This window comes from Myripristis murdjan, chromosome 9, assembly GCF_902150065.1.
Source record: "Myripristis murdjan chromosome 9, fMyrMur1.1, whole genome shotgun sequence".
NCBI lineage: Eukaryota > Metazoa > Chordata > Actinopteri > Holocentriformes > Holocentridae > Myripristis > Myripristis murdjan.
The window spans coordinates 5,895,840-5,911,857 of NC_043988.1; the positions used below are offsets into that span (position 1 = coordinate 5,895,840).

General features: G+C 41.6%; 1 protein-coding gene across 1 annotated transcript in view; it reads right to left on the reverse strand.

The window, feature by feature from the left end:
• Nucleotides 1-3,734: 3,734 nt before the first annotated feature.
• The window catches only part of unc5db (unc-5 netrin receptor Db), an 87,258-nt gene continuing 74,974 nt past the window's right edge, over nucleotides 3,735-16,018 (reverse strand). Inside the window, exons 13-17 of the mRNA XM_030059180.1 lie at nucleotides 13,925-14,152; nucleotides 9,710-9,859; nucleotides 7,359-7,523; nucleotides 6,098-6,276; nucleotides 3,735-4,112 (exon numbers count right to left, since the gene is read on the reverse strand). Coding sequence (XP_029915040.1) covers nucleotides 3,851-4,112; nucleotides 6,098-6,276; nucleotides 7,359-7,523; nucleotides 9,710-9,859; nucleotides 13,925-14,152 — 984 coding nt within the window. The 3' untranslated portion in view covers nucleotides 3,735-3,850. The remainder of the gene's footprint in view (nucleotides 4,113-6,097; nucleotides 6,277-7,358; nucleotides 7,524-9,709; nucleotides 9,860-13,924; nucleotides 14,153-16,018) is intronic.

Sequence of the window (16,018 nt, forward strand, 5' to 3'; positions counted from 1 at the left end):
AAGCCTTAACGTTTCTAGACTAATGCTGATTCATGTTCTTCAATATGAGCTCTCTCCTCTTTATTACCCTCTACAGTGTTGATTTTTTTCAGGCTCAGAATTACCTGTACACCTGTCTCCTGAGTGAGGCTGCACTCTCCCCATGCTCTCCTTGGTGCTTTGCCTTTTGCACTGCTCCCCTAGATTTGATTTTAACTTTAGTTATTTATCTGTGGAAATAAAATGATGTCTGATCTGCCGTCTGTCTCCACTTCATGTTGCTGCCCACGAGCCAGGGTCATAACATGTGGTAATAGCAGATGTGATTTAAAATGTCATGAACTATAAATTGTTTTATACAATGATGTCACACATCTGCTGATTGCAGTTTCACTGAAGCTCCATCACACTTACATTGAGTGAAATATTCCAAGCCGAGATGCCATCGTTTTACGGCTGCAGCTACATCAAATAGAAAATATCTAGATGTCTTGTGCATCATTTTAGACATATTTCCCTGGGATTCAGCAGGACGTGAAAACTTTGGAATCTCCGCTAGAATTTAAAATAAAGAAAAAATAAAGCTAGGCTGCGCTGCAACGATAAACCCACCCATGGGACCAACAGGGTAGAAGCAGCTGAAGTAGTGAAAGCTGTTAAAATTAAATGGCTGAGAGAAAAAAAAATCCTCAAGCACAAGTTGATAAAAGTTATTCAGTCACACTAAGAGCAAATATAATCTCTTACTTCCACTTTTGCAATAAAGTATTCCTTAGTGTTATCATAAATGATAATGTGTGATGGATGCGTTCATTTCCACTGTGTCTTGAGAGCATACTGTACATTTTTAGCATGAGGGCCTCCACTGGGAATAATTGCTCAGCCTCGGCAGTGGTAAAGACGCAGCTCACACAATTATGAACCAATTTTGAATCGACCGCCTGTACAAGATGCAACGTGACAAGTTGAGATCTTTCAACTGTACATTTATTTCCAAAAGGCTGCATATACATTTGCAAATTCTACTGTACAGAAAACATCCAAAATGTCCATAATTATAGATACAATATACCACAAAGCTGCCCTGGCATTACCAAACATAGATGTTCAGCACTAGAAAAGCTCTGCAGCCTATTCAATATTATAATCTTTAATACTTTTTCAACTAATACCTTTAAATGTATGTCAGTATGATTAAGTTTTTTTGTTTTTTTTTTCAGTCCCATCTGTACTTTACAACATTCACCATTTACAGTAGTTAAACAAGGCACAAGAATAGTGATATGAAGCCAAAGGCCATGCGTGAAGCAAAAAAGAGCATGGGACCAACTCAGGTGAGAGAAAATCATGGACGCAACAGTAAACTTCTTTAGCTCATGAAACAGGATTAGTCTTACACCAAAGCATTATACATAGTGTGTATATGTTTGTGTGTGTGTGTGTGTGTGTGCGTGTGTTTCTGACTTCACATTTAAGAACAGAACTTCAACACGTTTGATTATGGAAAATAGACATAGCTGAAATATATCGAAAAGGATGGCGGGTCTCGGGTGAGATGGTGAGTGTGTTGCACAGACAGGATGCACTCGATGCAACATAAGCCACCGCTAAGCATTACAAAAGCACACATTTCCATTTTTGACACTCTTTTGCTTGCAGGAATGAAAAACGAGAATCCCATTAGTCACAATTAAGGAAACAATCATATTGGGGGGGAAAAAAAAGAGAAAAAACATTACCTTTCGCATTCTTCACTTACCAGCTGAAATTACGTTAAAGATGAGGATAATTTGATTAGAAGTGCATGGAGATGATGCACAGAGGGAAAAAAACAGGGGCTTTTTTTTTTTTTTTTTTTTTTTTTTAATCACAGCAGCATAAAAACATCCACGTGTCAGGTCAGCAATACTTAGCCCCGGCGCCGTGTACAACACCATCCACTGAGTTAAATGTCACCATATCTTTGAAGGGCATTCTCACAACACATTTAGCCTTCTTATCTTAAAAAACAAGTCGACGGAACTGAAATCAGCATAGGCGAGAGATACTGTGATCCCCAAGATTTTAATTTGAAGGTGAGAAAAAAAAAAAAAAAAAGAATCATGGGTCAAAGCTGGGAACTATTTACTCGGCTGATGGCGGGGAGGTTTCACTCCGACTGTTTTCCGGTGTTTTTATTCGACAGATTGACTTTACCTGCATTTTTCAGCCTGGTGTATTGTAACTGATAGTATCATGGTAAGAAGTGCCAAACTGATGTGAGTTGTATGAGGATATGGACTTTTATGGTTTAAAAAAAAAAAGTATAAATTAACATTTTTCTTGACAATATCTTTTTTTTCTTTGTTTGATACTGGTGTTTGTTTACCTACTTCTTTTTTTTTTATTATTATTTTTAACTATATTGCTGGCTGACATATGACATCTTGATATGTTTGCAAGCCTAACATGTCCACGGCATCATTCTCTTGTCTTTATTTTCAACACAGAGCATGCTCCGTGTTGTTTTGCCCAGAAATGTCACTGCATATTTTTACTGTTGACACTGTTACCCTTGATATCTCTTTTTTCATGTAAGCCAACTTCCATTCCATTTACAGATATCTTGTATAGCTATGAAATGGCGTGCTTCTGTTGTATGTGTGTGTGTGTGTGTGTATGTGTGTGTGTGTGTGTGTGTGATGGGGGGCATCGGGTGTGCTGAGGCCAGATACGAAGCTATGTGATGGGTGTTAATGGTTGGAATTGGGTGATAAGACACTGTGATGGTTTCCCCGCGGTGCCAGGAAATGATGTTTTACCGCTTCCTCTCCTTCTATCACTGCGCAGAGGAAGCCACACCAGAACTGTAACGCCACGGTTGGAAATCTCACACCAGCACATTACACCAAAAACCACAGTTTTCCTGACAGTATGTAGGTGAGTCAGCCTCTGACTGGCCTCTCCATCCGCTCGGGTTGGACCATTAGATGGGGCTGACACTGGCCTTTCTGAAATCACATTTTGGACAGTCATTCTTATTCATCTTATCCTGTTTCAGAGGTGTTTTTTTCCCACTTTGCCAAGAATAAAATTCAAGGGAAAATGTTTAATACTCTTTTTTTTATTTTCAGGGATGATAATAGTCAAATTTAAAGCAGAAAACCAGCACAAAATACCAGCATCAATCACAAATATCTGCATCCGCCTTCCAAAAAGCTGCACACTCTCCTCACTCGCATGACTACTCTCAAGATACCTATCGCTGAAGCAAGGATATCATTTCCAAACAACCCAAAAGTAGATGAAAGATGTGTCTCATTTGCACTTTCCACCGAAATGGTGCCACCATTGTATCGCCCTATTTGCATATCAGAACTAATATGCAAATATGTCCAGATGCCGCAAAAACCGACAGGGAGAGGGAGGGAAGACCCCGAGGGGGGAGCGAGGAGAGGAGTCCCCATCTCTTAAAGAGCATATTGTTCAGAAAATAATTGACACAACAGTGCAGAAAATACCCCAGCACTCACCCACAGAGCTAGGGGAGGAAAGAATACACAGTGCACCACTCAGATGAAGGGCAGCCTGACCTTAAAGGGGAAAAAAAAATCCCCCCCCGAAGAAACAGAGTGGAAAGGCAGAAAGAGATTTACAGTCAATCCTCAGACAAATTCTTGAAAGAGAGGGGTAGATCCATACCAGGCAGCGGCTCATCTCTTCTAGCAGTTGTGATTGGTCGGCATGTCGACGGCTCCGTCGACTCACCGACACCCTCGTGACCTTTCAATGCACCGCCACAGTGTGTTGTCTGTCACTGGCTGTGGGCATACACGGATACTCCTTACGCTTAGTTCATCATTTTCAGACTTCCAGCAGTGTCCCTTTGATTTCAGCCTGTGTACTCCGGAGCTGTGTCCTCTGTCTCGTGACTTGTTAGTTTGCCCGTTCCGCACAGGCTGCCTGCTTGTATATGATTGAAGTCAGACTCTGGCTCATCCTGGCTCTTGGGGGAGCTTTTGGAGTGGATCTTGCCAATCTCCTCTAGGGCGCTGGCCAGAGAGTCAAGGTCACCAGTGTCCTGGTGACGAGCCTCCCACAGGCTCAATATGACTGCTGATGGACTCCGCTGCTTTGCAAAATAACACAGGTTTCTGTGGGAGGGGGCAAAGCCATGTCAATGCACAATGCAGCAAGAGCTCACACTCAGTAAGAGAAAACAGGTCAGAGTAATGCAGTGAGGGGCCTCCGGATTGATCCTCAGAGGTTTGCCTTGAAATCAGACATAGGTCAGACAGTATCTGTGAATAATTTGGAGCATTTTGGTCACACTTTGGACTGTCCTCTATAAATGTTCAACAGATTATCAGTTGATCAACAACATATTGGCATATCAATTGTCTATTGACATATCTATTAGGCAAGAGCCACCCACAGTGTTAAGAATAAGGTTTTGGTGCTTGAGGGCTAGTGTATATCAAGCCTGTTTTATCAAATGGGCAACAGGCCAACAAAGTTTATGACCAGTCTTAGCACTATCTTGCCCAGAACTCTGGGGGGATCCACAACAACGCTTTACAGAAAGGTTGAAATATAACTTATAGCTTATTGATATTCTATTGAACTCTTGCTGATATTTAAGATATAACATATATTTAACATATAAATATATGAACTGACCTTCTGTTGAATACCTATAGTGGATTATTTAAAGAAAGTGTGAGCAGAATTTTTGTAACCTGGTTTGAGTGTGCTGGGTGTTTTTTTTTTTTTTTTTTTTTTTTTCAAACAGGATAATACATATAGGCTACAAAGGACATAACTAGACCAACGGTTCCCAAAGTGGAGTCCAGAAACCTCCAGGCAAGGGTTCTATATTTTCATGTGGTCTCATATAAAATTAGGACACTTTTAATATTTACAATAATTTAATTTACTAGAGATTACACGGATTAGAGGATGTATAAGAATGACTCTCAACTTTCAGCGCTACTGTTTCCGTAAGTGTACACAGCTCATGACACTGCAATTCAATACTAAACCAAAAACAACACAAATCTTCCAATATTTGTCCCTAGGGTGAATTCTTAATGCAGTTCTTGCTCTGGTGTGTGTCTGTTTGAGAAGCCCTGAAGCCCACAATTTGGAAGTCTGCTTAGTATACATCTCTGTGACTGAAAATTTATTTGACACTAACTGAGTAGTGCCAGCGCAGGAAACACGGTTAAAACCAAAATTATGACCCTTTAAGACAATCCAAAATCGAATCAAGAATAAATTATCCTCACAAATTATCAATAATTTGAGTGTGATTCAATTTTCAGATGCTGTCAAAGTCCAGGAGAGCTTGCTGTCATGCAAACATGGGACACATCACGGGGGGCTGAGTCCAGTGGGGGGCAGTATTTCACTGCCTCTCTATGGTGCTTTATCTGGCACAAGAGAAATAACCCACCCAACATAAAAGGCTGCAGCCATTGGTCACATCAGGCTCAGTTCAAAGCAACCCAACTTAGAGAGGAAAGCTTATCTGGGTAATTTGGAACCCCAAAGGACTCTTAGATACCAACTTCGCATGAATCATGCACTTAACTGGAGATTATGGTTGCCACGAGCCAATACCAAAGCGAAGACAACGAGTGGATCAAGTAAATATCAGTTTAATGTCTCATAATAAATGCACACTTTTTGTTTGTAAAGATAAAAGCATAAGCCACCCACACCCTGCATGAATAAGTCACCGCATATACATTAGACTGACTGGTGTTTGCTAACTGTCTGACATAGGTGGTAATGTTAGAGGAGAATATGAAATTATACTATTTATTGTCCTGAGGGAAATGGAGTTTTCAAGGCCAGCAGAAAATAACAGTGCACATCATATGCAACAGCGGTCAGCAGACAAAGCATTCACTTGTATAAAGTTAAATAATCAATCCTGTCAGTCTCCCACTGCCGAGTATAAAAGGTACTCAGCAGTGAGCTGCATATAAAGTGACATTCATGAGGTTAACAACATTCACGGTATTGTTATCATTCTGGTCAGCCCGTGCTCACGGGGAAGCCAGTACAGAGAATATGGTGCACATCATGCACTCTTAGATAGGATGCACATCATACGCTCAGAGAGGAAGCTCACCGATCTAAGTGGAGTTTCTGGGCTAAGAGCTGCCAGTCCTTGCCCTTGGCGTTGGCAGTGTCGAAGGTGGCACAGATCCTCTGGCGGATGGACAGGGGGATTTTGAAGGCCTTGGGCCCCGTCTGGGACGTGATGGTGCAGTCTGTCTGCATAAAAAATGGGACTGACTCTTTTTCAGTCTGAAAGAACAAAACAGAGACAGACTGCAATCAGACCTGGGTCGAATATTATTTGCAAATAATTCTTCGAACCTGCTTTGCGGACCAGATGGTGTAATGCATCCCCACAATTCAGACGGTGCCAAGTAAGTGATAAAAGTCAATCAGAATTTTGAAGTCGAACGTTAACATTTTAAAAAATCAAATCATTACAAGAAAATGAATCATAATATCTTAAAATAATTACTGTAAACAAATTAGGTATTGGTGAAGATGACTTGTTGTTTCTCAACATTGAAAGCGTTTCCCACAAACCCTGTTGCTTTCTATCCCATTTCTGCCTCCGCGGCGTCTTTTGGTACTTAACAGGATCAACACAGTAGATATGATTTTCCCACTGAGCCTTCACTTTGAAACTGTGAAAGCTGACAAATCCTAACAATGTAGCACTTAAGGAAGAAAAAACACACCATTAAAAGTAACTGTGGATATTATTTAATCACAAATGGCTGTGAGAAACTGGTTGTATGAAGTCATCGACTGATGCTTTCCTCTACCTTAACAACTACTTTCAAGGTACTCTTGAGCAAGGCATTCAATCCCCAGCCACCTCAATGGCGCCGCTCAACAAGTACATGACTGTGATTGTATTGAGAATCTTCCAAGTGTGGATATGTGTGAAGTGCAGCAGTATTTGCTGCAAAAGAGCATGTTTCCCTGCATAAATATATATCTTTATATCTATATCAATATCTATCACTATCTATGATTCTCTCTCTCTCTCTCTCTCTCTCTCTCTCTATATATATATATGTGTGTGTGTGTGTGTGTGTGTGTATGTATATATACATATATATATATATACACACACATAATATGTCACACACATAATGTGGCACAATACAGGTGGATGTCTGATGTCTAGCAGCACAATACAAGCTAAGTATAGGTCTGTGTGCACTTTAGAGTGCGTGTCCTCCTCTCTCTATTAATACAGAATGCAAGCTCAGGAGAGTTGGCCCTGCTGTCAGTGGACACACTGCAGGAAGGTTAGATAAAGGTCGCGTGAGAAAGTAAAATGTCCTCCGCCTGCCAAGCCTCACCTCGGCCACAGCCGTGTAGACCTGCAGAATCTGCTCGTGGCCTTTGACCTGGCGGACGCTGATTTTGCAGGAGAGCTGGGTGGTGGCAGGGCTGTATCTCTCCAGAGAGAAGGCACAGTGCAGGGGCTGCTGGTTGCTGCACCACACTTGGGGGAAGGAGAATTCCTGCGGAGGCACGGGGAGGAAGAGGGTGATGAGGCACACGGTACAGTAATCTTAATGCGTGCTCTGTTCAGCTCCTGTTCTTCATGTGGGGCAACACTGTCACATGCGAAGGCATTCGCATAAAGCGAGATAAAAGGTAAGAGTTGGCTTTGAAGTCTCGACGATGCCGCAGCGTGATAGCTTTATGTATGGAAATAACTATTTGTAGAGGAGCGAAAGAAAGAAGCTCTGAAATCATTTACAAATATAGCCCAAATCCCACTTAATTCTGATAATAGAAGCTGCTTGCGGGCTAAGTAGCGTAGGCAATATATGTGGGAATGGGAGGAACGGGGAAAATGATAGCCTTTGATGTATAATTAATTTCCGGGGAACGGGCACATCTGTGGAGAAATGTCCTTGACCTCTGGCAGACTCCTTCTCTGCCATATCTGCATATTAAAAGTGACCCGTAAACAATTCTGAGCAAAGACCACAGCATTAAAAGTGACGGCTGGCGTGCCTACCCAAGACTTAACCCTTGTGGCTTTGATCTTGCCGGCACACAGCAGATAATGGAGCAGGGGAATGGGGGTGTGGGAGGGGGGGGTTGTTGCTGATGGACGTGGAGAGCCTGGATGCTTTTTAGCACTAAAAGCTGACTTGATGTATGGCACAGCACGCAGCCATTATTCTACACCTGCTTCACCATAGAAGGAGGTTCACAGTGCCTGTCTCCTTCCTAAGACCCTCATAAATAAGGCCTGAGGGGGGGGGGGGGGGGGGGGAGGGGCGGAGGCACGGGGATGTCTCCGGAGTGTGGAGCCTTCACACTGCATTCAGATGTTTAAACCATAATGCTGTGCGGTGGGGGGACGCGGCTGGACCGCTCTGCAAAAAGCAGCGTGTACAGCCTGTACGACATTCACTGAGTGCTGGGCTGTAACTCGATTTATTGCTGCTTGCATCCATATGCTACTGCAGCAAAACAAAGCAAAACAAACAGAAAAAAATATTAATCTCGGGTTAAGTCAAGTCCATCTTTATCGCTGAAAAAAGATTCACAACAGAAAAAAACAGTCTTGAAGAACAAAATGTTACACATGATGGGAAAAAAAAATAACATAAAAGTAAATTAATTAATTAATTAATAAACAGAAATTAATCCACAAAGCTCCCTCTTATGGATAATAAAGATAGATTTGCCTTAAATTAATGGAGCATATGAATGCAAACAGCAAATACGCCGCCAACTCTGAATGTTGTTTTCCAAACTTGTTTTCTACTGAAATGTGTATCTTGGTTATATATTGGTAAGTCGGTGCTGTAAACAATCCACTGACAAATAAATTGCTGCTACTGCTGTTGCTACATTGCTATTGACGTTTGAGGTTTGACATCAAAATGAATTCAAATACTCCTGAAATTTCCACAAAAACATCTGTCCATTTTGCTACTCCTGCTTGCCAACTGATGTAAGACAACTGTGATTCAACTGATATCTAGTTTATGAAAGCTTTTGCATTTGGTAGCTCTTTCCTGGGAAAAAAAAATGCCCAGATGTACATTTCCTGCAGGACCAACTCCACTTTGTTTGGAATAATAATAAGAAGAAGAACTGGGCAGTTAGCATGAGCAGTGATAGCCACCATGGCTAAAAAGAAAAAAAGAAGGGAGCGCCACATACAGGAAGCGAAATGTCATCAGCAAAACATCCAAGGACAAAGACATCACGGCCCACACACACCGTTTGACTGACAGGTGATCTGTGGGGAGTGCAGCACAGAAACACCACAGCACTAAAGACTTGGTGCCAAAGACGGAAACAAAATTGAAAAAAAAAAAAAAAAAACTGCTTTAACCCTTTATTGGGCACTCATTGAAATACTTTGAAATTCAAAAAATCAACCCTAGATTGTTATTAGAGAACATGACAGGACTTTATTACTTCTATAAAATTTTTCTAAAATTTTCATTTTGTAATTGAAAATCAAAGCCATTGAGATTGGTCAAATGCCACAATCATGTGACCTGGGATGTAGAGCCATCTTTGCTGATTGGCTGGGTGAAGACCAAATGATTATTGAACTAACTGAGACAGGGGATGGGCCTGATATGTAAAATTTCTGAAATTACCAAAAATAGTCACTTGCCCTATAAAGGGTTAAGGTCTGATCTGCATCATGGAATGCTAAAGGCGTCAGTACCTGACATGTGGTAAAGGGTTTGATGCTCCACAGAAACTGGGGAACATCCTGGATGGACACCTGGAGGCTAAAGGTGTTCGCTCGGAAAGGCAACATCTTTGGCTCCTCGAGGAGCTGACCCCCTCTGCTCTTCTCTGTGGCCACCACTCCCTGAGGAGGAGAGGAGAGGAAAGGAGAGGAGAGGAGAGGAGAGGAAAGGAATGTGATGAAAGGTGAGGCAGCAAAGAGAAGAGATAAATGAGAGAGAAAACAAGAGTCCAATCCTTTGAACGCACCTCTCCACCTGGTGCCAAGTCTTCCTCTGTCACATCCACTAATTGACTCATCACAAATATTAACACAAAAAACAGAGCGCTGTGTGAAATGCCATCAAATCGCCATTGAACAAAACATACAATTCGGGTCCTCCATTAGCATCACATTTGCAGCCTCACCATGACAGATTGAAGTTTCAATTTAATGCACTGGAAAAGCATGCATCGGGAGCTAACGGCCATGTCCCAAATTGAATTTGTGATGATGAAAGAGCTCTTTGATTGTCGCTCGCAGGTATTCATCTGTCATCATTGTTCTCTGTCCCAGTGGGATGGTTCAGTGTCTGGGCTGTCTATCCTTAGCCATCTCAATCACAAAAGGAAAAGACAGGGAACAGAGCTGTGACTAATGCCAGGCCACACTGATTGATTCTGACTAAGTGTTGGTGTGTGCATGTGCCTGTGTGTGTGTGTGTGCGCGCGCTCATGGGCACGTGTTTTTAGAAAAGTGTGTCTGTGGTGTGCTGCATATCTGTCATCACTGTAGGTGTGAAAACAATCGACTGTTGGTAAAATGCAGATGAAAGATGCTGGTAGAAAAAACAAATATGACAGCAGGGAACCTGTTGGATGAAATATGATGAGCCTCCTCTGCCATCTGGCTTTATCTTTCAAATCTGTTAGCCACTAAGCAGTTGGACAGTACCAAAGTTAAGAAGCTCTCTTTGGGTTTCCCTTGTATCAGCTTGAGTCTATGACAATAGTGCATTCAGGTCATATGGGAATAACTGTCAAAACAACTCGGCAATTAAAAAAGAATCGCACATGCTTGCTCATTTTAAAGCCCACATGGGACTCGTATTACCTGGGGACCTCATGTGATTTAGAAATTACCCCCTCATGTCTGTGTTTCCTGCGCTGCATTCTCATGGGACAAACAAGGTCTGCATTTTGCTCTAATTTACTGACATTATCCCCCCGGATATGATTGAAAATGTCAAGGCTCTGAGTAACTAAAGGTGTTTGTATTGACCCTGTTGTAAGATAGAAAAACGCTCCTTCCTGCATGCTGCCGCGCATGGCATCTCATCATCTTCTGAGATTTCAAGAGGCAGAAAAAAGGAAGGGAAAAAAAAAATCCTTGCTAAAAAAAAAAAAAATACGGCTCCAAATTGCTGAGATGTTGATTCTCATGGGACGATTACCAGAGGACTTCTGTGCTTGGTGAACTATGGTAGGCAGTGTGTGCTGGAATTTTTACTTTACAAATTATGGACATGGCCGATTCACAAGGGATAAGGATCACAGACGACCTGCGCGTGTTATTACAAATTACTTATGGTCCCCAGGTAATACTAGTCCCATGAGAATAGAGCAGTCATCAAAGGCCTGAAGGAAGTTTTCTAGACGGTTTTGCTCCTGGTCAGCTGTTTCCCACTTAACACACATGCAATTAATGATGCATTTTTGTTCAGGTTTTAAAGAAAACCAAACACTGCAATGTCAAACACTGCCAAAAAATCTGGCTAATAGTTTTATCCTGGTTGTGGGGTATGAGGGACAAGAGTCTATCTCAGGATGCACTGGGCAAAAGACACGGAGTCATTCTTGCAAATATCCCTTCACAAGGATATTATATTTATACTTATGGGCATGCAGTCCATCTGATTTGCATTTTTTCAAATGTCAACCACAAATGAAAAATCCAGCAACCTTCTGCTATAGATTTTATGCTGCTACCACAATATGACTTATTTGATGAAAACATAGCTATTTCCTTGTTGCTAACATCAGAATTTAGACGGTAAATGAAATGGGCATCCTTCATCATATCCAAAATTGCTAAGTAGAATTTACCTGTTGAAAGGTGATGGCAATAGTATATTCCACAAGTATTTCCTCACTGAAAGCTGAAGTGAATGGTATTTACTTGTAATGTTTACCATCAGAAAACTGACATGGATGGTATTTTAAGGAAGGGAGCTCACATCTACTGTCTTTCCCGTACGACCTGAATGCAGCAAAAGGCCTGACCTTGGAAAAAGACTTGCTGTTGCAGAAGCAACATTTCCTGTCCAATCTGATATGAAAGCAAAGAGCTTTTCCCTGTATTTCTTATCACAGCTGCCACAGGAAATTCTCTTAACTCCACTTTTGGTGATTTTAATCGTTGCACTTGAACTAAATGTTTACATGGTGCTTTAATGGTGGGGAAAGTGTCACAAACATGGGGACCAGCGAAAACTATTCAAAGCCCATGGAATTTAAAAAGCACACGGTCATCAGGGTGGAAATAATGTTTTTTTTTTTTTTTTTTTCAAACCAGACTTCTTCTTCTTCTTTTTTTTTAAAGCACACTTTTTGAAGACACAAGGTCTGGATCCGACAGCAGTGTTGCGCAGTGTTGTAGCGAATGCTACCACTTTGTCACAGTAACGGCTGCATTTGGAGGAAATGTCTTCCTCATGTGAGTGTTTGTGTTGCAAAGGGCCTCCTGTTGATCCAGAATTTGGCCTGTGATTGACTTTGTGCCGGAGCTTGGAAAACACACAGTGGTGATGTGGTGCTTGCAGACCAGAGCCCAAGGGACATACAAAAGTCTGGCATCTGCTCGGCAGGCTGGGAATTCATAAACTAAATCCAGAATGCATTTTAAAGCCAGCTGCCGCTGACGGCTGCTACATGACAGAAAGGCGGTCGGGAGGCTGAGTCAGTCCCGAGGCTCACTATGCTCTGTTCAGCTAGGCTCAGCTCCATTCTGTTAGGCTTGTCTCTCCAGGGAAGAGGAAGCTTGATTTCCCTGATGTTCGCTGATGAGATCTCAATGCCTAAATACCCTATAGGTCGCTGAAGGATAATCAAGTCAAGCGCGATAAAAAAGAATGATTGGTTAACATTTGAATGGCAGTGATTACAGTACGATCAGCTTTGTCTCCATCTATAAAAAACACTGGATGAGAATCTGTCAGGCTGTTACAAAGTCCCCCCATCAACGCTGCTGTATTGTTTCACAAGGGCAATGAATCTGCAATCACTCACATGGTTTAACTGGTACAGAACACGTGTTAGTGGTGGCCTAGTGGCTCAGGGAGCTGAGGCAGATGCCATGTACTGTACATACAAGGTTGCAGGTTTGAATCTGGGCTGTCTGACCTTTGTTATCCCTCCTCTCCTGTCTTTCCAATGTCCTTTGACAGCGTAGAATCAAGTAAAGATAGTGATGGGCAGTGGCTGACAAGCAGGCTGGTGGCTTGAGTTTTGACAGTTTGACTCCAAGATGGTGGGGAAAGTTAATGAGAAAAGTTCACCCCTCTCTCTATAGCTACTGGCTAATACCCATGAGCAAGGCACATAATCTCCATTTGTGCCACTGGAGCAGCTCCGTGGTTAACAATAGAGGAAGAAAAGATCACATCTCCCCAAACTGTAGCATCTTTATATCGGTTAGTTGGCTGTTTAAGGGTTGATTTTTAAGACTTTTCAGAGCACTTTAGAGACCCCAAGCTAGATCACAAATCGTTTCACCTCAAATGAACCATGTCCAAACCTGTGGCCTGTGACAGGTTCCTGTGGTTCCTATCAGCTGATTCTACAGCCTAGATTAAAAACATGAGGTTTCATTTGGCTCTTCCAAAGTCTGTATTTAAAACAAGAATTTATGTTGGCTTTTCCATAGTCTAGATTTAAAACAAGAGGTTTCTATTGGCTTCTCTATATCTAACTATCCTTTACTTGATTATCGGTCATTTTGTTGGTTTTGTTTTGTGTTTTGTACTTGTGTGGGAAGTACTCTATGGACAAAAATTACTTGTAGATTATTGTTACTGGGCACTTTCTCTGTGTGCATGTATGAACCACTGTGACTGTGAAGCGTGGCGTTGCTAGGAAAAGTCCTGAATGCTCAGTGAACCTGTCTGGGTAAATAAAGGGGGAAATAATACTATCAAAACACCTTCCTCACCTGAAAGGCGTGTGGTGTGTCGTCCACACAGTAGACTCGCAGGCTGTAGTCCATGGAGCTGACCTCCATGCTCCCAAACACAGCCAGCTTCAGCCTCTTGATGGCTGCCTGGGTCAGCGGCTCGCCGACCAGGGCGTATGAGCCTGGCTGGTCCAGCAGCAAGTGGCAGCTCGTCGAGTCCATTAGGCAGTAGCAGGAACTGGACTCCTCCTCCACTGACATCACTTCCTGCAATGAAGGACAGACACCGTCCCCTTGAAGACACAATCAGAATTCTAGTTGAACACCGCGGAGACACTGAGTGTCTCACGGTCCCAAAAGCTGTTTCAGTGGCTTTTCCACTGGGTGAAACACTGAATACTTGTTTGCAGACTGATCAAGCATGAAAGCGGTCAAATTTCAAGACAACACAAAATACTGGTTTCAATACATCTAGTGTCAATATTGGTACTGCCTTGAAACAAGTCATGTTGCTAAGTTTACTTTTGTTAAGATGTCATGAGGAGGGTACCAAAAAGTTGAAGAAATATGTGTATAATAATTTTTTGGTATTGGCAAAATGTAAAGATACTGCATACAACACAAAATTTCATCTATTAACAGTGTCAGTCAAATATAGCACTATCACTCTGTGAGAGATCCATAATAGTTGAGTGATAATCTCATAGTTAAAGACAGAGGTTCTACAGTTATAAAACAAGTGTAGTTGATATGTGTGTCAGGACTGAACAGCCATTTTCATAGCTTTCCCAAACTTAATGGTGCAGTTTTTGAACATTCAGAGTCCTGGAAGTTAACAAAGACCTCTCTTACCTGCATAAGAGCCCTTTAACATGCTGCCTGTGATGCTGAAGTTGTTTTATTCTGTTTTGTGTACACTACATTATGCTTGGCTTGACATACCATTCGCTAAATCCCTAATTTCTTTGCGGTTTATTAGGAAAACAAGTGAGAGGCTGTAGTAGTTTTAATCACAACCCCACAAAAATACACAGTGTTGTTTCTTAAGCTTATTGTATTTGCACAATAAGCTTAAGCAAGAAATATATTCATGCTTGCAACTGCCTGGAAAGCATGCCTGGAAAATTCTGCAAATGAACTACTGTATGGAATGCATTATGTATTGAATCTCTAAGTTGTATGCTGCTGTTGAAAAATGATGTAGCCCACGTTACAGAAGTCTAAATCTCAAAGCTAAGACTACACAGTTTGTGACTAGTCTCTCGAGAACGTGGAAAACCATTTCCTACATGAGTTATGGTGTTAGTACATAGCAAGACACAAAATAGTCATTACGAACAATACATTGTTTTATTTATGAAACAACACCAGCAGCTGGAAAGCACTTCATTATTTCCAACTGAAATGAAGGAATGTATCTTTTATATGCACCCTTTCCTACCCTTTCCTTTTCTTTTATCCAATGAAAAGAATAAGAAAACATTATAAGTAAGCCGACTGAAAATGGGAGTTTTATCATACAAATAGGAAGTAATGACATGCCAAGTGAAACGCCTCAAAGTGGTAACTTCAGTGTGTGTTTTAACCGAGACCAGCCCTTGCATGGTTCTGATACTGCTATCAAGTGCTCTAGCAGAGCTCCTTGTTTTGACTTTGATGGTCATAAATACGACGTGTCATGCATTTAAGTCCTGTTGGAAGGATGGTTTGACACTCGGCAACATAAGAAAACAGTAGGCAAAGACTATCTTAAATGAAACACGCTTGCACAGAAGGTAAAAAAAAAAAAAGCTCAGAGAAGATCAAATACACTAACAAGAATGGGCTACTGCATGAGAACAATTCCACTGTCAACCACAGAGAAGTATACTACGCTGACTTTCATATACCTTCCTGTGATTATCTTAACACTCTTACAACTTCCTTGGCAAGCCAAATAATCCATGATACATGTAGGAAAATACCATTTGATGAAGGTCTGCAAGACAGAGCAGTAATTACCCAGCCACATGAAACCGTTTTCACTCATAAACAGCAAAAAGCAGCACATAAGATTTGGTCCTGATTACCATGTGCATCCAGATATATTTTAATTTCTCTCTTTTTGCATGGATAGACAGACTATCAAAGCAC